Genomic DNA, 22,907 nt, shown 5'->3' with positions numbered 1-22,907 from the left:
TAACTAAATTGATGAAGCTTCTCATTTGAATCCAAACTTTTCTTAAGAAATCAGTACATAGCTAACAAGTAAGCAGGAGAAGAGAAGTGCGTAATTTCCTTACCTGGTCCAAATGCCTGTCTCTCATGAGTTCATACTCATTTTGCAGTGTGTGCTGGAAAAGGGTCCAGATGATATGCTCTAGTTCTGGGTGGTCAGACAGAAGGCGTGCACACAGGGTGTTCAGTCGAAGATATGCTAGTCGATACACTGGAAAAATAAGGGGAATTAATCATATTTACTCTTAATTTTGTATCACAGGTAGATATTTTCAAAATATTAAACTGTTATAACGAAATGCTGTTAAATAGCATTTAACATTAACTTCATTTCTCCCACTATTTTCCTTATGATTTCTAGTCTTAGGATTGTCCTACATACATAGAAGGCAAAACAATACTTTGCTGAAAATACTATTCAGCAAAAATAATTATTTTGCTGAATTATTATAGCATAAAGTTGAGGCAGAGGTGAAAATTAGAGGAAGAAAGATCCTAAGATATTGTGAAATTAGACAACCCAAATACAGTTTGTTTCAGTTTCACTGGTAATCATGCATTACAGATGTTGAATATTCTATCAATATTCAAGAGAGTAATTATTTTTAAAAATAAGAGAATTTCCAAACTCCCTTAATTTTTTCAATCCTGAAAACAAAAAACAAATAGTGTATTTTTCTATAAAAATGCTAGACTTGTAGATTACTTAAGTGGTAATATGACTGTGATATTAAACATATTGAGCGAGTTTATCTAAAAATACTACTGGCACACAGGTTGGAGAAAAGTAATCCACAAAATTGAATTTTCCTCCATCTGGTTTAAATGCACCTGTCAAAGACTTGCATAAAGTAATCAGAATTTTTTAGTTAATAATTTATCCCACTGGTCTTCAACTTTGGCTTACCTCAGACTTGCACTGCGGACTTGTTAAAACAAGGATTTTTTCCTCATCCTACTAGAGTCTCTGACTGAGTAGTTCTAGCACTGGGGCTCAAACAAAAATTCTCCTTTCTGCAACTTATCAAGTGAGGTGGATTCTGCTGGTTGGGGACCACACTTTGGAACCACTGCTCTAATTTAAGGACTTATAACATGCCTATAAAGCTCAGTATATTCACTTTATTCAAGTCAGAAATAAGATTCATCACAGAGGAATCTGGCCTTCTACTTTTCTTCTAAGAGTTTCAAGTGGGTGTGCCCTTGTGTGTACATGCACAGACACCCAAATGACCTCCCCACCCCGTCACACACACAATCAGAAAATGCTGTACAACCTGGTCACCAGGAAAGGCATCTGCATTAGGCCACAGCCCATTGTATAATCTCAACTTACACACCTCAACAGAAGAAGTAATGTTAGGGGCAAATATTTCCAAGCATAAATTTGAAAGCGTAACAGTAAGCAGCAAGAATAACAACATCTGACACTTTTTGAGTGCTTACTATGTGCTAGACACTCTTGGGAGCATTGGGAGTATTCATTCATTTAATTATCTCAAAACCCAAATAAGGTAGGTTATTATTATTTCCATCTTACGGATGAGGAAACTGAGGCATAGAGCTTTTAAAGTGACTTGCCCAAAGTCATACCTAGTAAGCCGAAGAGCCAAGATTTGAATCCAATCAGCCTCGTTCCAGAGTCCACGCTCATGAAAGTAATCATCTACTAACCTTTTTTGTAGAAGAGTGAAAGGGAGGTAGATTTCAATGGCTTCTGAGTCTGGAAGGCTGAGGTTGCTTGTGCCTCTGAATTTGGAGTAGAATTTACACGTGGAGTTGGCCCTTTTTTCTTTGGGGATCTTACAGGAGAAAGATACCTAGATATATTCAAAGTAAAAGCCTTCATGTGAAGTTTTCTCAGAATCTCTCTCTTTCACAGATACACAAACACACACAGCTGTACACATGCATCCAAACACATTTTGTCTATTTAATCTACTGTTTTACACCAAAGTCCTATTTAAATACAAGTTGGAAAAGAGAGCTTAAGAGGAAAAGCTTAAGGCTTGTTATCAAAAGCTTGTTATCAAAGGCTTGTTGTTATCATTTCTAACCCTATTTTCATAAACGGCCTTTCCTAGAAATTACTGCCTTATTGAAAAAATAGCTATATATGTTTATATGTTCAATTTTAATAATTAAAGTGAAATTGAGATAATAAAAATGACTCCAGCTTAAAAGAACAAGCCATTGATATTAAAATATCAATTTCTCTGATTCTTCTCTTAAAAATGTTTCACTGATAACTACGGTTCATTTACATAAGACTGAAGTTACATACACATACATCTTCCTAAATTATATAGTACAGAATTATATGAATTAATATTCAGGTAACATTAACAAGGCAGGTTTACACCCATATACTAGACATGTAAGGCATAAATCGAGACGGAGATATGAGTACATATGAACTCTCAGTTTCTGACCTATCACTACTCTGTGTTGCCCTTTATTTCAGGGGACAGTACAGGTCTACCTTCTGTTTTAGTATCAGACAGTAAAAAAATCCACCTGCAGTGTGGGAGACCTGGGTTTTACCCCTGGGTTGGGAAGATACCCTGGAGAAGGGCATGGCAACCCACTCCAGTATTCTTGCCTGGAGAACCCAATGGACAGAGGAGTCTGGCAGGCTACAGTCCATGGGGTCGCAAAGAGTCAGACATGACTTAGTGACTCAGTACAGCTGAGAAATAATTCTGAGCAGGAAGTAGGATTTGTACCTTACTATGGATGTTTCTACTACATGTAATATATTAACTAGAACACTAGAAAAAGGGAACCAGTATCATGATTTTATAAGTACCAGGGTCTAATCTATCACCCTTGAATTTCCCTTCAATTCACTAGCAATACTGTAGACTGACTTAACTTGGGTAGAAGTTAGTCTCCCTCGAAATCCAGGTGAAAATATTACCTGCTGGATAATAGGTAATAACTATAACCTAATCAGGATAATACTTACTTCACTTCCTGAATCTCAGACTTAAGAAGGCCAAAGTGGAGCTCTTCATTTCTCCATGTTTCCAATCTCAAGAAATGGCTCCGTATTACAACCAGTTTTTTAAGTCAAAAACTTAGGAGATATTTTAAATTTTTTCCTTTTCCCAATCTTCAAACTCAATGGAAAAGAAAGTTCTCCCTCTAGAAACATACCCCAGATATTTTCCATTTCTTTGTATCTCTACTGACATATCTTAGACCAACCCATTTATTTACATCTCTCATTTAGGCTATTGAAATTGTCTCCAAACTGGGTCTTTCTATTTTCTTCCTTGCCCTGTTCTTTTCTCTCCTCCTACCCCGTCTGTACTTCAAATGGCAGCCAAAAAGTGGCCCTTTAAAAATACAAATTATAGCAAGCTGCCCCTCTGCTTAAAACCTTAATGTTTTCCCACAGCTTTTTAAAATCTGAACTCCTCTCTGTGAGTCTCCTCTCCGATGAGACTCTACAAGATCTAGCCGCAGTCTGCCTTTCCAGCCTCATCTTGCATTGCTCTCTTCTTGTTTGCTTTGGGATTTCTTTCTGTTCCTCAGACCAGGTAAGTGTGATCACCCAGGGACACTGCACTCACTGTTTGCTCTGCCTGGAATGCATACCATACAGATTTTGGCAGGCCAGCATCCGTTTGTTCTTGAAGTCTCAGGTCAAACATCATTTCAATAGAGAAAGCTTCCCTAAACATTCTATCACTTTCTCAGCTCCTCTCCTTCACATCATTCTGTGTTTTTCCATTACAGAACTTATTACACTCTGAGATCACCTTACATATTAGTTTCCTTGTTCACTGGTCCTTGCCTTTCTTCGGAACGTAAGCTCTGTGAAGGGAAGGACCTATCCATCTTACTTGCCTTTGTATTCCCAGTGCCTAAAACGCTTCCTGGCACCCAACAGTCAACTGCTTATTGAATTAAAGAAAAAGATAAGGCTTGACATATTTATATTAACGTATGACCTAGCAAGCTAAGTTATACATGAAGGCAGAGGTTCCACACACTAGGAATACTCTGGATACAAATTAGCATGGAAATGGCACCTCTGGAAAACAGCCCCTGCACTCATCACAGAGCTTTGTAATGTCAATTCTTACACAGAACAACAGAAACATAACGTTACACACATTCCTGTGAAAGGCAATGTAGCTGGAATGTTTCAGAGCGTGGGCTTTGGGGTCAGACCGCTTGGATCTGATTTCTGTTGGCTTTGGGTAAGTTACCTTATTTCTCTAATTCCTTTTTCATAGATAATGAAGGCTGCTACAGTGTCTATTGCCTTACAGGGCTGTTTGGTAATTCTCCAGCACTGAGTGGGCCCTCAATAAAGGTTAGTGATTGCATTCTTCTTCTAGCATGTCATCAGGCACTCATCAACCATTTTAGTCTTCTGTTTGCACTGCATACTCCCTATGTCCATCCCATGGTGGTTTTAGTCGCTCAGTTGTGTCCAACTGTTTGCGACCCCATGGACTGTAGCCGCCAGACTCCCCTGTCCATGGGGTTTCCCAGACACGAATACTGGAGTGGGCTGCCAGTTCCTTCTGCAGGGGATCTTCCCAGCCCATCCTATGCTGCATTACAAAGGCACTGAGCTGCACTTCTGAAAAATGTTTCCTGCTCTCCCGGCTGTTGTACTTTGAGGTTCATGCTCTTTCTGTCTCCTCCGTCCTCTCCCTTCTCTCTGGTTTCCATGTTGAAATCCTGGTCTACATCTGAGGACTATCTAAATTGTCATCCCTGCATGAAAACTGTCCTCATGACACTAAACTGGAGTGATTTCAGTAGCACTCTGTACCGCTGTATATGACCTTTATTTGGGTCTTGTATCTTATATTCCTGATTCTTGAAAGCAGGAACGTCTTATGCAAAATTCTATTCCCTGCAGCTTTTGCATAACAGCTTGTATCACACTATGCTCAGAATCCTTTTGTGAGCTGGATGGACAACAGATTTCACTCACATATCTGCTGCAGTGTGATTATTCTGGAGAGGAAGGTTGAGAGTACAGGCAGGTTCAAAGTGATCAACTGGTCCTTCTCGGTCCTTTGCTTGTTTAATAAGATCAAATAAAGGTGAATCCTACATGAAACAAGATGACATTAAAATAACACTGGTAAGCGTGACATTCTTATATATGTATCAAAATCATAATGTTTGACATGGTGAGCATTATTAATATAGTCGTAATTGACAACGGCAATTCTGAAGTCAGAATAAGGTTCTTGTTTCCATTTTGAAAATGATTGCCAATTTTTGTACTATGCACAAAATAAATTAGGAATATGTATAACTTAAAATGCTTATATTAGAAAAGAAATTAAAAGTTAGAGAAAGAGATACAGAAAAGACCCAAAGAAAGTAGAAGGAAGAAAATAATAGAGATATGAGCAGGAGTTAATGAAACTGAAAACAAAGATAAAATACACGGTCTGATAAACAAAGCTAATAACTGCTTCTTTGAAAGAACTAATAAAATTAAACAAACCTCCAGTCATACTGAGAAAGGAAGAGACAGATAAATAATATTAGGAACAAAAATGGGGCCACCATTACAAAGATCAGAAAGATAATAGGGGACAGTTATAAATAATTTTATGTCAATAAACTGGAAAATGTAAACCAAGTGGAAAATTCCACAAAAATAAAAATTAACAGAACTCAATAAGAAATAAACCTCAATAGTCCTATAAAGTATTAAAGAATTTGAAACGGTAATTAAAAATCTCCCCACAAAGAAACGGCAACCCACTCCGGTATCCTTGCCTGGAAAATCCCATAGATGGAGGAGCCCGGTAGGCTACAGTCCACGGGGTCGCAAAGAGTCGGATACGACTGAGCGACTTCACTTCACTTCACTTCCATAAAGAAAACATTCAAGTACCTCTGGTTTTACCAGTAAATTCTACCAAACATTCAAGGAATAGATAATTCCACTTTTACTTCAGCTCTTCTGAGAATGGAAAAAGTAAGAACATTCTCTGATTTTTGAGGCTAGTACAACACTGATACTAAAAACTGTCAAGGATATTACAAAAAGAAAAATTATAGCCCATTCTCACTCATAAACAGAGATATAAAAATTCTAAAATTAGCAATCCAAATCAGCAGTATTAAAAACAGAGTATGTCATTTACCAAGATGAGTTTATCCAGGTTGCAAGATTAGTTCAATGTTAGAAAATCTATAATGCAATTCACCTTACTAATAAATCTAAGGGGAAAAATATTGTCAAAATCAATGCAGAAAAAGCTCTCATTTAAAACCCCATTTATTATGTTAAAAAAGAAGAAAAGTTTTAATAAATCAGGAACAGAAGGGCACTCCTAATTTGATAAATGACATCTACAAATAAACAAAAAACCCACAGCAAACATCATGTGTAATGGTGAAACATTAAAAGCATTCCCCTTAAAAAATCGGAGGTAAGAGAAGGATGTCCCATTATCAGGCTTTCTATTCAGTATTATACTTGAGGTTCCAGTCAGTTCAAAAGATAAAGAAAAGAAATTAAAGATCAAAAGACCAGGAAGGAAAAAAGAACAAAAATACCATTATTCGCAAATGATTTATGTCAATAAGGTGGTTCAGTGGTAAAGAATCTGCCTGCCACTGCAGGAGATGCAGGTTCAATCCCTGGGCCAGGAAGATCCCCTGGAGGAGGAAATGGCAACCCACTTTAGTGTTCTTGCCTGGAGAATCCCATGGACAGAGGAACCTGGCAGGCTACAGTCCATGGGGTCAGGAAAGAGTTGGATACAACAAAGAAAACTCAAAAGGATCTACAGAGAAATTATTAGAATGAAAGAGATTAGCAAGGTCTCAGTACTGCTATAAAACCAATACAAAATATATTTCCATATATCAAGCAAGAAGTTTAAAACGCATAATTTAAAAATCATTTATAAAAATGTAAGACCAGAAGTAAGAGCCATTAAAATAACTGATTCAAAAATTGTAACTTTTTGGAGGTGACACCTTGCAAGACCATAAAACCTGGGGACATACTTATTTCACTCTTTTAGTGCTTGAACTAAGAAAGAAAGGAAAGCAGACAAATTGCCAAGATGATAGGTCTATATAAAAAGGAAAAGTGGTGCATCTGTAAATAAAAATACAAAACACTGTAGAATGTAGATTTTGTGAAAATATGAAGATGTCTATTCAATAAAATGTGTTTGAAAAATTAGCTAACAATTTGAAAAAAAGGCTATTATACTTTCACAATTATAAAAATCAATTACATTAAAAAACAAAATTGAAGTATTAGAAATACAAAAGAATATCTTTATAACTTCTTTTTTTAAATCTTTTTTCACCTTTATTGAAGTATAATTGACAACAACCATATATATTTAAGGTGTACTATGTGATGGTTTCATAGAAACACACATTGTGAAATAATCACCACAATCAAGCTAGTTAGCATTCATTACCTCACAGAGTTACCTTTTGTTCTCTTTGTATCCCTTCCTCTCCTTTATAACTTCTTGATAAGGAAGGGCCTTTCTAGGTTTGACCAAAACCCAGAAGTTGTAAAGAAAAACACAAAACAACCCGACTACATAAAGCCTGAAAACCTCTGTGTGACTAAAACAGCAATAAACTAAGTTAAACAAAATCTTCAAAAAGTAAACAACACTGATTTATTCTAATTGTACTAATTCCTATTGTCAAGTCATTCTTTATATTCATTAGGGGCACTCTGAAGTGCAATCTCCATAATGGCTTTCAGCTGAGTAAAGCAAGGCTAACAATGAAAACCAGCTAATGCATGCATGCCATAGTCAGTGTTCTACATTTTCTAGTCATTGATGAACTGAACATCTTTTCATACGGGATGAATCTACATATATTCAGCAGGAGTGGCCTTATCCCATTCTCTTCTCAAACAAAGACCTTTCAGAAGACCTTGAGACTCACAGAGATATGCAGGTAAACTTGAGCCTTTAATAGGACATAGGTATGTGGCTGATGGGCATTTTACTTTCTCTTCAAATATGGTTTAAACCCATAGATGGTTTACCTGGTTGAATTATCACAATAGGATTCTACCAAAGTGAATTCTTCTTCTAAGAAGTGCCATTCTACTCACCAACGGTCTTCATGTTTCACCCAAGTATCACTTTTATTACTCCATCTCTCCCAGCCCGACTGACACAGAGGTATACAGAGAATGAAGTATGCCATGAGAATAATAATAAGTACGGCGCAATGCACAGAAGCACAGACTCTGGAGTCACACCACAGGTGTTCAAGTCTTGACCATGTACTGGCTGCCTGACCTTGGAGAGAGTCGCTTGACCTTGTTATGATTCACTTTTCTATACTGTAAAGTGGAGATACTAATGACAATAATGCCTAGTTATCATGCATCCATCCACCCACTGTTTGCCATACGTCTGCTCTGTAACAGGTGCTATATTAGGAAGTAGGAACCTAACAGTAAGCAATCCTCCAGATGTCAGCTACTGATAGGGTCACTTCAGAAGCCTCTGTCCTCTTCCGCCTTACTCAACATGTTCATCTGAAATAAACTTTAATCATCGTCTACCACAAAAACCTCCCACTCCTATCCACTTTTCCCCATATCATTATCACTTATATACAGTTGTCCAAAGCAAAAAGAAATCACCTATTCTTTCTCTCACTCTCCACTGGAATCCAATCCACGGAAGTTATATTGGCTCAAACTTCAAAATATATCCCAAGTCTGACTTCTTCTCCAGGTGGGACTTAGAGAGTTCTTAAAATCCCAGTGCCAAGCATATATATAGTGGACACTCAATAAATATTTCTAGAATGTTATATGACAAAACCCTATCATGGGTTTAATTAAATACAGCAAAGCATAAAGATGAAAGTGGATGATAGGATTTGCTTTCTAATTGATAACTAAATATCAACTGTAGCAGCTGGCTTCCAAGATAACCCCATTAATTCCTCCCACTGGGTATTTATACCCTTGTACACTTGTACACTGTACCTGGGTTAGTCTGTGTGGTCCATGGCATATAGCAGAAGTGATGGCATGCCAGGTCTGAGATTAGCTTATGAAAAACCTGCAGTTTCTATCTTAGGTTCTCTCTCACGGATCTCCTTGTGCTCTAGGGGAAAGCAGCTGCCATGGACCAAGCAACCGTATAGGGAAGTCTACATGGCAAACAAATGAAGCCTCTGGCCAACAACAAATAAAGGAATGAGGGCTACTAATAACCATGTGAGTGAACTTGGGGGTGGATTCTCCAACTCCAGGAAAGACCAAACCCGATGGCAGGCTTGGTTGATAACTTGAACAACTCTCCTGAAAGAACTGGAGCCAAAACTACATAGATAAACCACTCCCAGATTCCTGACTTTCAGAAATTATGTGCGAAGTAAATCATTAGTTCTTTTATTAAACTGTTAAGCTGTGGGATAATTTCTTACACAGCAATGGATAACTAATACAGAATCTGACTTTTTTAATCTAAAGAAAATACTTAATGGAATATTTAACTTTTGAAAATTTATGTATTTGTATCTATAGCACTGCTTGCATTCAGGATTCAGAAGTTTACTCTTGGGTTTCAGGTAAGCTGTTTTATGTCACTGCTAACCTACTTAAATTAACTCTCAGCATAATCACTCTCTGGACATTTCACTCCATTTTGCCACTTAATCATGTGAAGGAAACCAGATTCTCCCTGTCAGCAATATTAGTATAAATCCCACTTAATAAGTAATATGGATAGAAAAAGTAGAAGTTGTAAGTCTATTCTACCTGATCTTTCATATTAACATACATCTAAAGCAAGAGTGAACGCCTCCAGAGAGTAAAGGACTTCAAGGCTATCAGGTCAAGGTATTCTTAAAAGAGATTCTGATTATCTAAGTAAGTACAAGGTCTCCAGTGCTAGTAGAAAAGTTAACAATAGGGGAAGTGGAAGACAGGAATTGCTATTGTTTTCTGGGCATTTTAAGAAATATTATTGGCCCTACATTACAGGAAATGTTTTTGTACTATCCTAAGCCAAATCATTATAAGACCATTTTACCTTGCAAAAGGAAATTAGAATACAAAACACAAAATTGTGGGCAGGCCTTGACCTGACAGTTCTTTCCCATTTAACTTCACTACTTCTTTAACACTGATATTTTTCAGAATTCTTCTGCTAATATATATGCTGGCTGAGCCATGATCATGAGTTTAGTTCTATCTCTGCTTACTCCTAAATCTATTAATACATTTCTGACTAAAACTACTCTTTCAAATTCCAGATCTAGTGCTTCCAACTAAACACCTCAGATGTCCGCACATATATGTGGCAAGTATCTCAAATGCCAACATGTTCAAATATTAACATGAACGTATTACCTTCACCACCAATCAGCTAAGACTTCTTCCATATCCTCTTTGGTTATCTGTTATCAATCACTTAATTACCCACAGAACAAGTCTTAGAATTACCCTCAGTGCCATCTCTGCACTTATCCTTTTGATTCATGTCAATTTTAACATATTTACACCTTCATATTTAAAACTGGTTTCTTGTACATAGCAAAGGGATGGGTCTTGTTTTTTATCCATTCTGAGAATCTCTGCCTTTTAATTGGAGTTTGGACTATTTACACTTAATGTAGTCATTGACGCGGTTAGTTTAAATTCTACATCTATTTGTCCCATTTGTTCTTTATTGCCTTTTGACAAACGTGCAAAAGCAAATCAATGGAAAAAGAATGAACTTTGACCTAAATCTCAAATTTGTAAAAATAAACTGGAAATGGATCATCTAAATATTAAATGTGAAGCTATAAAACTTTTAAAACATAGGGGAAAACCTTGGGGATCTAGGTTCTTAAGACTTGACAACAAAAGCATGATCCACAAAATAAAAAACTGATAAACGGCACTTTCATCAAAATTTAAAATTTTTGCCTTGAGAAAGACCACATGAAGGGAAGAGTCTACAGAAACTTTGAGAAATTATTTATAAGCCACATATCCAACAAAAGACTAGAATCTAGAATATTTATATATTCTAGAACTCTCAGTGGTAAAAAACAAACAAACCAACCCACAATTCAATTAGAAAATGGGCAAAGACCTGAAGAGATACTTCACCAGAGAGAAAACACAGATCACAAGTAAACAGAAAAAGATATTCAACACTATTAGCCATCATCCTGATGGGCAATGTAAATTATAATGTCAATGAGCTATCCTTACATGATCAGAATGGCTAAAAGAAAACTGAGACAATACCAAAAAATGGCAAGGATGCAAAGAAACTGGATCACCCATGTATTGTTGATGGTAATTCAAAATGGTATAACTGTTCTGGAAAATATCTGGGAGTCCATACAACACAATAATTACATGACTTTGCAACTGCACTCTTTGAGTATTTATCCAAAACAGTGAAAACTCATATGTTTATATAAAACCTGTACACAAAAGTTTATGGCAGCCTTACTTGTAATAGTCAAAAACTAGAATCAGCCCAGATATTCTCTAATATGTGTACAGTTAAAGAAACTGCAGTACATTCATACTATGAAATATTAGCAATAAAAAAGTATGAACTATTGATATATACAATATCTTAAATGAATCTCCAGAGACTCTGGCTGAGAAGATAATCCTATTTGATTTCATTTATATAACATTTTGAAATAAGAAAAATTTTAGACATAAAGGACAAATTAATAATGGCCAGGGGTTAGGGCAGGTATAGTCAGGCTAGAGAAATATGAATATAGTTTCTTGTGAGATGGAACTGTTCAGTTTCTTGTCTGTGAGGGTGATTATGTGAATCAGCACATCGTCCCCAGACAGGCTGCCAGGTAACTCTTAGTTGAGGGCTTTATGGTAAGTGAAATAAGTCAGACAAAGACAAATATATCTTCCATATCAGGGGATGTGGAACCTGTGGATATAGACGGTTGATTGGGCTATGCCATTTTATATAAGGGACTTGAGCATCCACAGATTTTGGTATCTGCAGGAGTGCTGGAGCCAATCCCTTGCAGACAAGGGTCGACTCTACAGTAAAATCTCACTTATATGTGCACTAAAATCAAGAGCTCACAGACACAGAGAACAGATTGAGGGCTGCCAGAGCCAGGGGGTGGGCAAAAAGGGGGAAGGGGATCAAAAAGTAAAAACTTCTAGTTATAAAATAGTCATGATAGAAGATACAGCAGGGTGAGTATAGTTAATAACACTGCAGTGAATATTTGACAGTTGCTAAAAGAGTAAATCTTAAAAGTTCTTATCACAAGAAAAAAATTCTAACTACATTTGGTGATGTGACTCACTGTGGTGACCACTTCACAATATATACAAATATTGGATCATTACGTTATACACCTGAAACTAATACACTGTGATAGGGCAACTGTATCTCAATTAAAAAACATTTTTTAACCTGGAAAATTATAAACAGCTGATTAGAATAGTAGAGTTATATCATCTGTTCACTTTTAAGCTTTTTTTGTTTCTCTTATTATTGCTAAGAACCTTAATAATATCTTTCCTACATTATAAATAAAAAATGTATTCCTAGAAAAACCTTAAACCTCACAGAATGATATCACATGTGTTTAGAAAGTAGCAGAGTTTAGTCAGAGAAAACTGAAGTCATGATTCCAGGTACAAGTAGGGATGGATAATGGTCATATGTCAGAAAATGACAGTAAGGCCAAGACTTGACTGTGAAGGACAGACATGGTAACCAGAATCTGAAGGTAGATTCAAACTTAGGGTACTATGTTATCAAGGAAAAAAAGGCAAGGGGGATAGAACTACCTTTAAGATCCCAGATGCTCATTCAACCATACGTAGGATAATTAACAGAAGTCAAGAAAGCTAACCTAGTTGTGCCTACTTCAAAACATACCAACAAACAAAAGCACAATGTTAAAGTTGAGTCAAGCTTATTTAGTATCTTACTGAGGACTGTAGGCTGGAAGAGGTCACGGGGGAGGTCGGTATATACCTGCATTCGGTGAAGGTGAATCTTGCAACCAAGCATCCATCTGGGTAGAAGGTTAATGGTGTCAGTGCTTTTCTAAGCACGGAAAGATGCAAGAATCCAGGTTCATAAAAAATTTCTCCTGAAAATGCCTATCAGAAGGCCTCTTCTGCCAGTTTTCCCAGAGCACATTCTGCCCTGAATTCCTTTCAGGGAGTGCTAAACTTCAGTGACTGCACTGACCAAGGACTTAATTCTTGCAGAAACTGCTAGCAAGAGACATTTTTTAGTTGGCATTTGTATCAACAAGTTAATACAGGTTGTCAAATGTCACTGCTTTATTGGAAAACTGAACTCAGCAGAAGAAAATTCAGTCCCTTGAGGTAACAGGGTACTAGCCAAAGCACGAAGAGAAAAAGATAAAATAACAACTGCACAGGGACACAGAAGTCAGGGTAGATCTGACTTGAAACTGAACTACTGACCTGGGGCTCTTTTGATAGTTAAGTCTCCTAGAAGCATTTAGCTTGAAGAACACTTTCAAGTAGCCACAACCAAAACAATACAAAGCTCCCAGTTTATGATGTGCCATGCCAAACAAAAATCAGAAGCAGACACACAGAATTTCGTCAAATTTAAACACTATCTAGAGATTTCCAATTGCCATGAAAATCTTGGGGACAGGAACTTGGTGAGTAAAGTCATGGAAGATAAAGCTGGGAAATAGAGACTGAGGAGAGCTTTTTATAAGATTGTTTCTCTTAATTCTCCCTCCAACACAGCATTGTAAAGCAGTTATCTTCCAGTTAAAAATAAATTTTAAAAAGAGATTGTTTAATAGTTAAAGGGTAATTCTTTAAGACAGCTATATGATTTATTCTTCACTTCTTTCAAGTGTTCCTTCAAATGCCCCCTCATCAATGAGCCCTTCCTAAAACTCTCTACATAGAACCTCCTTTTTCCTAATAAACGTAGTTTTTTTTTTTTTTTCAGACAACTTATCACCATATGTCCTACCCTTCCTATAACTCTCTACTAGAACCTCCTTTTTCCTAATAAACGTAGGGGTTTTTTTTCCAGAGAACTTATTACCATATGTCTAACCATACAACTGTTTGCTTATTGACTGCCTGTATTCCCACAGTAAAATATAAGCCCAGGAATTCTCTTTCGTTTGCTGCTATACTCCCAACACCTAGAAGAGTTCTTGGCACACAGTTTGCACTCAGTAAATATCTGTTCCTGAATAAACAAATAAATACAGCATACCAGAGATAAAGATAGCATAACCAGGAAAAATAATTTAAATGTGCTTATCCTAGTTCCCTATCCATATAACCAGGACAACAATCCAGCAATCTTTCTCTTGTTTTGATCAGCCTGAAACAGTTCGTTCTTGTTTAACTGAAAACAACAACAAAACAAAAGGTTTGGCTTTAAAGGGGGCCCTTTTGTAGTCAGTCCTTCCGGTCTTTTGTTTGTAACCTTTCTGAGGCAGCACTGGTAACAGCTGGTATTGACAGGAAGTCCTCAAAATTCCCAAGAATGTGAAATCAGTTGATTAAAATGAACACACTGGCAAACCAATAAAAAGAAGTGACCATGAAAATTTTGTTCTGGGAATGGATTAGTAGTGGCTTAGAATCTTAGTGATTAATTCTTCCATATGCCTTTGCATTTAATATATGTTAAAGAGAAAAATCTTTTCCTTTGAATTTTGGCTTGGTTAGGCTAGGTTAAAAGCAAAACATCTACATTAATGCTTAAAGTCAAATGTATTTCTGCTTTTAAATGTATTTGCAATCATGTTCACAGTATTAGATCTTAAAAATACATCATTCGTTAAAAAAAGGAAAGAAAGAAATGAAATGTATATACTCATTGCCCTTCTAGGAATTTAGAATGAAACTAGTTATGAGGCATTCTTCAGAGAACTGAGGAGACAATCACTCAAATTATCTTCTGTGTTTTTGGTTGAGAAAGACATGACTATTCTAGTGAGACTACTGCTGTTTTTGTTGTTTTAGTCACTAAGTCACATCCAATTTTCTTGCAACCCCATGGACTACACTAAGACATTATTATCAGGCATGGCTCTAGTCATCAAGTCTTGAAATTTGAAACTTATTCAACTTTAAAGGCTAGCCTTCTCTAGACATCATCTGCTCTGGATGCCCTTTAACTGACTTGATTGACTCTCATCTCCATATTGTACAAAAGCTATTGTTATACTCTATATTACAAGTATTTCCTTGTTTTTTTTTAACCTAATTCAGTTATATGAATATAGTTTAAAAGTGAGACACTTTAAGTATCGTGGAAGTAGAGAAGAGGAATTGATGAGATTGAAAGGCCTCACAGAAAAATGGGATAAAGTTTTAAGAGGGGCAGATGAAGGAATGGGGACCAGGAAGATAGGAAAAAAGGAGGAAGGGAACAACTCAAGTGTTAACAGTGATAAACATGCTCACCCAAGTAAAGTCTTACACCACATTCTTGCTTCTCTTTACTTCATCTCTTTGCTTGAACCTGCTACAACCATCATTCTTATACACTTTTACTTTGTTATAAATCACCATCCATTAGCTTTTAAATCTTTCTTCTAATCCCACCCATCCCTATAAGCTGGTTGCACCGTTTGAACTTGCGTAGATGACTCTTGCTCCAGTAAAGAGTAACATAAAGTGTTATGTGTCTGCAGTAATAACAGAAAGGTGAATCATTTTCAAATGATATCAATTATCACAAATTTAACAAATGTTCCTGTTAGGCTAAAATATTTTTTATATAAAACAAATATATTCTATCAACATACGTTATAAATGTTCTTTTTTCAAAGTGAGGAGGTTTTGCTTCTAAATCTAAATAGAAACTATCATGGAAAAATCTAAAATGAGAAAACTTTGGCTTTTTCCATAGGTGTAAATTTGAGATGGAAAAGGACCCTGAAGAATAACTTCTCATCAAGGCAAACATTTCTTGTATTCAAAATGAATAAAATAAATTTAGAATGTTTTTCTTACATTTAAAAACTTAACTGTCTCACACTCTCTTTTAAACTTGAATATATTTATTTCACATACTTTCTCATTCAATTTTTTGCATATATTTGGACTATCTTAATCTTCCAACAAATAATACATTTTCCCAGAACCAAAATTTGACATTGGGCGGTTTTCCCAAATTGAGAGTCAACAAGAAATGGCATACCTTCTACCATTAGATCATAATTTGAAGTGGTTCATGGGTAAAGATTCACAATGTATTTCTGAGATAAAGCAAATTTCTTTCTTTGACATCCGGGACTGTTTTCTTTCACTAAATGAAAACTATGCAATCTACTTTATTTTCCTTTTCTCCCTTGTGCCAAATGCAGCAGCTTCCCCTCACCTAGATTTTTCTGCCCTTCCCATTCTTCTCTTTCCCATGGTGTATTATTTTTTATTCTTTTACTAATGTGTTCAAAAATTTATGTTTTAAGATTTTTATTTTTTGCTTTTGCAAACATTTATTGCATTCAAGAGGAATAATTTTTAGAATAATGGATATGACTAATATTCAGAATAATTTCTCTCACATTTCTCACATTTAAAAACTTTTAACTGTGCCACACCAACTCCCTTTTTAAACTTTTAAAATGTAGGCATAATTTACATAAAATAAAATCTTAAATATTTAGTTCTATCAGTTTTGACAGTTTTAAAATTATAACCTGCTTTAAGTCCTTTTTGGATGAAATGAAAGGTATAAATGAATAAATAATTAGTTGATTCATTCATAACTTGATCTACGACTATCTGGCAGGGTAAACTGGTAGGACTGGAAATAAGACAAGTAAGACACTACAACAACCATATAGATAAGAGCAGCGGGGTCAGTTTAAGAAGACAGCAGTGAGAATAAAGAAGGTACAAGATAAAACTGATATTACCATTAAGGCTAGAAATAACCAATATGAACCAATATGAAAAAACAGAAAGGAAGAATAGCTGAGGAGCCCACTTTACACATTATTTGTTTATAGCGGTGTTCAAGAAAGCCTTTTTGAATCAGGCATGAAAAAGTAGAAGACCCCCTAGAGAAGGAAGGGGCAACCCACTCCAGAATTCTAGCCTGGGAAATCCCATAGACAGAGGAGGGTTACAGTCTGGTGGGTTACAGTCCACAGGGTCACAAAAGAGTCCGATATGACTTAGCAACTAAACAACAACATTAAAAAGTCAGATTTCTTGCCTTCTCACAACCACAGTTATGGCAGAAATTTAGTCAAGAACTCAAAAGTTACTCAAATCCTTACAAGTTAACAGAATTCTCTCTCAAACTGATAACAAAAAAAAAAATAGTTATACAACTAAAACACAACTATATCATTACTAGAGTGATAAATAATATATATACTTTGAAGGCTAGCTAGTTACTGACCTGACTTCTTCATAAAATAAAAATTTGAAAAGTGATGAGAAAAGTGAAAGGTAATGAGATTCATAAAATTTCAAATCAGCTCTTAAAAAACCCATATAAGAAACCAAGAGATTCCCAGATTTAACTTTGAGAAGTCTGTTGCTGTTCAGTTGCCCAGTTGTGTCCAGCTCTTTGCTACCCCACGGACAGCAGCACACCAGGCCTCCCTTCAGAAGCATACAGATCTCATAATAAACTGTTTGGTCTCCTAAGTCTGTCAAAACAAAAGCACCTATTAAATATACTCGAGTACTTAGACTTATTTAACTGCCTTTGTAAGTAGTTATTTCACAATTTTCATATATTAATCTAAGGAATTTTAAAGTTGTCTAATTTCACTTTGATTCCTTAATTAGAAGTCAAATTAAATATTTTGAAACATCTAGCATTCAATGATCTTCCCATTCAAACAGTCATTCTGCTGTTGCTCTTCCTCAGTAGAAACAATTCTCAATAAATACCAGTTTATCAGTATAATTCATGCCTCAGTAAACATGTGAGTATCTACTAAGGGCCAAGCACTGTGTAAAACTTGGAAATACAAACTTATACTAATATACTGATAATAACAAAGTTTAATTCAATGAATAGTGATCTATCCATTTTTAAGCAAATGAAACATGAAAAAACTACAAATGAACAGTTAACTAAATATTAAGTCAAGTGAATAACATCAGTATGTGGAAGAATATTCCAATGTCTCATTAGCTCATTTTATCGGACAATGCCATATTCAAAATGAAAGGAAAAGCAAACAAGATCAGGGCATATAACTGATTATATTTCATTATTTAACGATATACCTAAAAAGACTGTCAATTTGAAAGTAGATTACTGAGAAACTGTAACAGAAATTTTTCCCCAATGAGAATACAAACTTATTAACTACTCTCCTTATTACTGTTCACTCTAAGTTTCCACCTGTCTTCTTTTATGAACACATACTGCCTCTCTTCCATACCAATGTGATACAAAGAAATTCAGCCTTCTAAAGTTCTAAGTTTATTGAGTGCAAGTAATATTCCTATTTTTTTGTGTGTCACTTGATTATAAATTTCCTAGTCAAAACAACAAAAACAGACTATAATTCAGGGGATATTCATCAACAAACAACAAAAGTTGCTGATCTTGGTGAGAGTGCAGTCCAAATTAAAAAGGTTAAAAATCAGCATAAAACATGCTGCAAAATCAGTTTTAAATTAGCTACGTAATTCATCAAAGAAAAATAAATTGCTCTTAAATTTCCTTCACTGATACCCTAAAGGAAGAATTTCAGCCCTTCTACATCTAGTAAAAACGGCAATATAAAATAAGAAAAAATAAGAAAATGTGTCCATAGATTGTGATATCATCACTCTTTGAGGAAGTAACATCTATATTCAACTACCCCTTTCCCACATATACTTTCTTCTGATTTCTTTGGGCTTTAAAAATGAGTACACTTTAAATATACAGCGAGAAAACACTCACAAGAGCTTTTAAACGAAAACAAAATCTGACCCATAGTCCAATATATAGTTAATGTCATAAGAAATGGGGTAGAGGGAGGGCTGGTGGCGGGGCGGGGGGAAGGTGCTTAAAATAAAATTCTGAACCTAAAATTTAGCCAAGTAGTGTAACTTTTATTTTCCAAAATTTATTTCAAGCAATATAGGGAAAAAATATCTTTGTTTACAAAGATGCAATTTTGTTCTATAAGCTTAATACTACACACCAAACAGAAACATTTTAGAATTTATTCTTTAGTAAAAGTGATTATTAAAAAAAAATGGAAGTGCTATAAAATATTAACTTAAGTTTCTAGAAAAGAGGAAAGAATGTGAGAAAAATGTTTATGAAAAAGTAAAGAGATTCAGGATTGGAGCCATTCACAACCATGGCAATTAAATTAAATCTTGAGGAGCAATTATGGAAAACAGAAGCCAAGGGTGGCAAAATTTGGGTCTCTCAACTCAAATCCTTTTTACGACTAAAAATGAAATTTCTCTCTTTTACAGCCAACAGATTTTTTAACGTTATATTAAGTTACCACCAACAATTTCAATCTATAAATATACCTACACATTTTAGTTCCCCCCAGCCCCCAAAAAGTCTAATCCCAAACACAGAAGCAATCACATACAGATTTTTTCCCTCTCTCTCGATTACTACCAAAAAGAAATAAAGAATTTTTTAAAAAACCTCCTTGAGAGGTAGCCAACATTCCAGAAGGCATTTCTGCAAAAAAGGAGTTAAAGGGCAGACTGCTTAATTAAACAGTCAGAGGCCCTTTGCAAGCCTCCTAGGTATATCCCCAGCAGATAGGGTATCAGATTAAAGGAACTGCAAACAAACTGGGCAGAAACCTTTCTTTGTTCAAGCCCAGCCTCTTCTTCCTGTGATGTCACATTACAAATCAAGCAAGCCTCTCTTTTTCTCTTCAGAGAAAGCCCGTCTCGCAACACAGCTGGCAACTGAGGAAAAGGCCTCCAAGTCAGCAGGAGCAAACACGCTTAGGAATTTATTTCGGAACCTTTGAAAGACTCCTCTGCTTACCCCATCTGGGATCCACTGCAGGAATACCGAAAAGGAAAACTTCATTTAAAAGGTGTAAGAAGTAAGTGAGATTGAACTGGGAATGTTTAAGTCTCAGAAACTTTGCACTGAAAAGCAAAATGTGATTGCTAACTTCAGCTTAAACATTCTGCAGCATAAAGAAACTTTCATTTTGGAATATTCATCTTGACCACGGAAACAGAAGTTTACAGGATGAGGAGTTTTACTCTGTGTCAGAACACAGTTTTTATTTAAACTTTATAATCCAATGGATTGGCTTCATTGTGTTTTTAATACGAAGCCCTGGGATCACAGATTTTCTGGAAACTCGAAAATGAACATTTTTTCTTGTTGAAGAATCAAGTGGAAACTTTATAGCAACAAACTTCATGTTTCTTTTGGAAGAAAAAGAAATATTTGTAAAACCTTGCAAAGATCCAAAGGATTTGCAAATACATTGGAGGTTACAAAGTAGTCACAATCTGAGTATCAAAGGAGACTGTTGCTGACCAAAGGACTTCAACACTGTAAACTGGACGTGCCTTTATAATGGTAAGCAATAACAGCTCTGACTGCATATATAATGACTCCTTTAAGTACACCTTGTATGGGTGCATGTTCAGTATGGTGTTTGTGCTTGGGTTAATATCCAACTGTGTCGCCATATATATTTTCATCTGTACTCTCAAAGTGCGGAATGAAACAACAACATACATGATTAACCTGGCAATGTCAGACTTGCTTTTCGTTTTTACTTTACCCTTCAGGATATTTTACTTTGCAACAAGGAACTGGCCCTTTGGGGATTTACTTTGTAAGATTTCAGTGATGTCCTTTTATACCAACATGTATGGAAGCATTCTGTTCTTAACCTGTATTAGTGCTGACCGGTTTCTGGCCATCGTCTACCCATTTAAGTCGAAGACGCTGAGAACTAAACGAAATGCAAAAATTGTTTGTATTGCTGTGTGGTTAACTGTGATGGGAGGAAGTGCACCAGCAGTTTTTGTTCCATCTCCGGGCAGCAATACTTCAGCAACCTGCTTTGAAAATTTTCCAGCAGCTACATGGAAAACCTTTCTCTCAAGGATTGTAATTTTCATAGAAATAGTGGGGTTTTTTATTCCTCTCATTTTAAACGTAACTTGTTCTAGTATGGTGCTGAGAACTTTAAATAAACCTGTAACATTAAGTAGAAGTAAAATAAATAAAACTAAGGTTTTAAGAATGATATTTGTACATTTGGTTATATTCTGTTTCTGCTTCGTGCCTTACAATATCAACCTTATTTTATATTCTCTTATGAGAACACAGACATTTGTCAACTGCTCAGCAGCAATAGCAGTAAGGACTATGTACCCAATCACTCTCTGCATTGCCGTTTTAAACTGTTGCTTTGACCCTATCATTTACTATTTCACGTCGGACACGATTCAGAATTCAATAAAAATGAAAAACTGGTCTACCAGGAGAAGTGACTCCAGATTCTCTGAAGTTCAAGGCACAGAGAACTTTATTCAACATAACCTACAGACGTTGAAAAATAAGATACCTGATAATGAATCTACAATATAAGCTGTCTGAAATAAGAACGCCAGGACTTTACTGGGACAGAACCTCCAAGGTCCTTCAACTGTGAAAAGTGTTTTCCTGGACAACAATTTTTCCACCTCAGAAAGAAAATAAACATGTGGACATTTTAAAGTTTTTAGTATTAAAAAAGTATTTGATGTGTTAAGCATTAAAATGTATTCTGTTCTTGTATACACTCAGTTTTATTTTTCTGAGCCACTTTGATTTGTACCTTTCTCTTCATTAGAAAAAAAAATCTCTAGAAAAGTTGTTCAAAATATAAAAGTAATCATGATTTAAGTCATGTGATAACCATCTGTATGGTCTTTGAATATCACAGTGATTTTATACTAAATAATTAACAAATATTAAAATTTTCATTTAAGTGTTTAATACCTTTATTCAATATACACCTAATTTTGATTTCAGTCTTAATTGAAACGACTAATCATGTTTCTTAAACTATAATAACATAAATGAGAAAGAGTCATGTAAAGAATCTATAAGTGTCTTTAGAGTATTTTTCAAAAACGCAGTAAAAATGCCTTCTGTAGAATGACACACTGACACTACTTGAGGATGTCCAACTCTTACAGATAATATTTAGGATTTTGTCTTGGTGTGCGATTTGTAAAAAGCAGATACTGTATATATAGAATAGTACACTTTAAAATTACTCTTTTGATTCATTTTCTTCATTTAACAGCACTCAATTTAAAAAACGATATATGCCACAAAAAGTGATGTGGAAACCAACAAAATGTTATTTTGCTAAGTAAATTTTAAAAAATACTACTACAGGTATATTTTAAAGGCATATTTATGTCACAATAAGTAACTTGTTTTTTAAGTATTTTAGATCAGAGAAATAACATATAATACTTGACACTTAAGACAGTGATCAGTACATATGTTTTGATCATTTAAGCCAAACAAATTTTTAAACGTCTAGAAATTTGTATTTTCCCTTTACAGTCAATTAGAACTTTTCTCCATATAGAATTCTAGGTTTACAATCATTATTTTTCTGAACTTTGGAGGCCTTGATCCATCTTTCTTTAAATTGCAAGGTTGTTAAGTCAAATATTGAATAGCTGAAGAATATTATTTCAAGTAGACAAGATGTTATTGTATGTCAAAATAACTTGTGAAGTAAGGATATAGGTCCTTCCATAAAAAGTAGCAAAACTAGAGGGTCAAATAACTAAGTACAATTACATTCATTTTACTAAACATAAATAAGGTATCACGTTGAGCTAAAATTTAGATATGAAGCACTATCTACACTGAAACGCTTTCATTTTCCAACATATCTTTTCTTTCCTCAAATTCAAGCAGTTTTCCAAAG

The 22,907-nt window shown here is 35.4% G+C and overlaps 2 protein-coding genes across 4 annotated transcripts in view; one reads left to right on the top strand and one right to left on the bottom strand.

Annotated features, from left to right (window-relative positions):
* RB1 (RB transcriptional corepressor 1) overlaps window positions 1-22,907 on the bottom strand; it is a 120,354-nt gene that overhangs the window by 12,985 nt on the left and 84,462 nt on the right. For all 3 annotated transcript variants that reach the window (XM_070800086.1, XM_070800084.1, XM_070800085.1), the window contains 3 exons: window positions 4,999-5,117; window positions 1,713-1,858; window positions 104-249 (listed from right to left, as the gene is read on the bottom strand). In XM_070800086.1, the coding sequence (XP_070656187.1) occupies window positions 104-249; window positions 1,713-1,858; window positions 4,999-5,117 (411 nt within the window). The remainder of the gene's footprint in view (window positions 1-103; window positions 250-1,712; window positions 1,859-4,998; window positions 5,118-22,907) is intronic.
* LPAR6 (lysophosphatidic acid receptor 6) lies at window positions 19,855-21,952 on the top strand. The gene has a single exon (XM_019971270.2). The coding sequence runs from the start codon at window positions 20,537-20,539 to the stop codon at window positions 21,560-21,562; it is 1,026 nt and encodes a 341-aa protein (XP_019826829.1). The 5' UTR covers window positions 19,855-20,536; the 3' UTR covers window positions 21,563-21,952.

Source organism: Bos indicus, chromosome 12 (assembly GCF_029378745.1).
Source record: "Bos indicus isolate NIAB-ARS_2022 breed Sahiwal x Tharparkar chromosome 12, NIAB-ARS_B.indTharparkar_mat_pri_1.0, whole genome shotgun sequence".
NCBI classification, from domain to species: Eukaryota; Metazoa; Chordata; class Mammalia; order Artiodactyla; family Bovidae; genus Bos; species Bos indicus.
Note: the sequence above shows the minus strand (reverse complement) of the source record. Positions and strands in the feature narration are given on the sequence as shown.

What these genes read in the sequence shown, in the direction of transcription:
- LPAR6 (XM_019971270.2), top strand. Translation starts at nt 20,537, where the DNA reads ATGGTAAGCAATAACAGCTCTGACTGCATATATAATGACTCCTTTAAG.